Source organism: Fulmarus glacialis, unplaced genomic scaffold, assembly GCF_000690835.1.
Source record: "Fulmarus glacialis isolate BGI_N327 unplaced genomic scaffold, ASM69083v1 scaffold22556, whole genome shotgun sequence".
Taxonomy (NCBI): domain Eukaryota; kingdom Metazoa; phylum Chordata; class Aves; order Procellariiformes; family Procellariidae; genus Fulmarus; species Fulmarus glacialis.
In genome coordinates this window covers 903-1,221 of record NW_009216533.1, presented here as the reverse complement: position 1 = coordinate 1,221, position 319 = coordinate 903, and the positions used below count along the sequence as shown (strand labels likewise).

The following is a 319-nucleotide window of genomic DNA, read 5'->3' as shown; positions in this document are numbered from 1 at the left end:
CCCGCTCGCTGCCTGCGGGCAGCCTGGGCTCTCAGCTGGGGGGGACATGCTGTCCTTGTCCCCAGGCTCTGCATGCCAGCGTGGGGCTGTACCCTCTCCCTTTCCTGGCAGGTGGTGGGCATGGTCACCCGCAAGGACCTCGCCAGGTACCGGCTGGGGAAGGAAGGCCTGGAGGAGCTCTCGCTGGCACAGACGTGACGCGGGGTGGCACTGCCCAGCAGAGACGTGCCCCGGCCCCTCAGAGCCGGGGACCCCCTTTTGTGGGAGGCGGGGAGAGGACTGGGCCAGCCCGTGCAGGCATCGCGGTGCCCGGAGCACC

At 70.8% G+C, this 319-nt stretch overlaps 1 protein-coding gene across 1 annotated transcript in view; it reads left to right on the top strand.

The window, feature by feature from the left end:
* CLCN7 (chloride channel, voltage-sensitive 7) overlaps positions 1–198 on the top strand; it is a gene marked incomplete at its 5' end in the record, with an annotated part of 17,534 nt that extends 17,336 nt beyond the window's left edge. Inside the window, one exon of the mRNA XM_009579344.1 lies at positions 107–198. Within this exon, the coding sequence (XP_009577639.1) occupies positions 107–198 (92 nt within the window). The remainder of the gene's footprint in view (positions 1–106) is intronic.
* Positions 199–319: the final 121 nt, after the last annotated feature.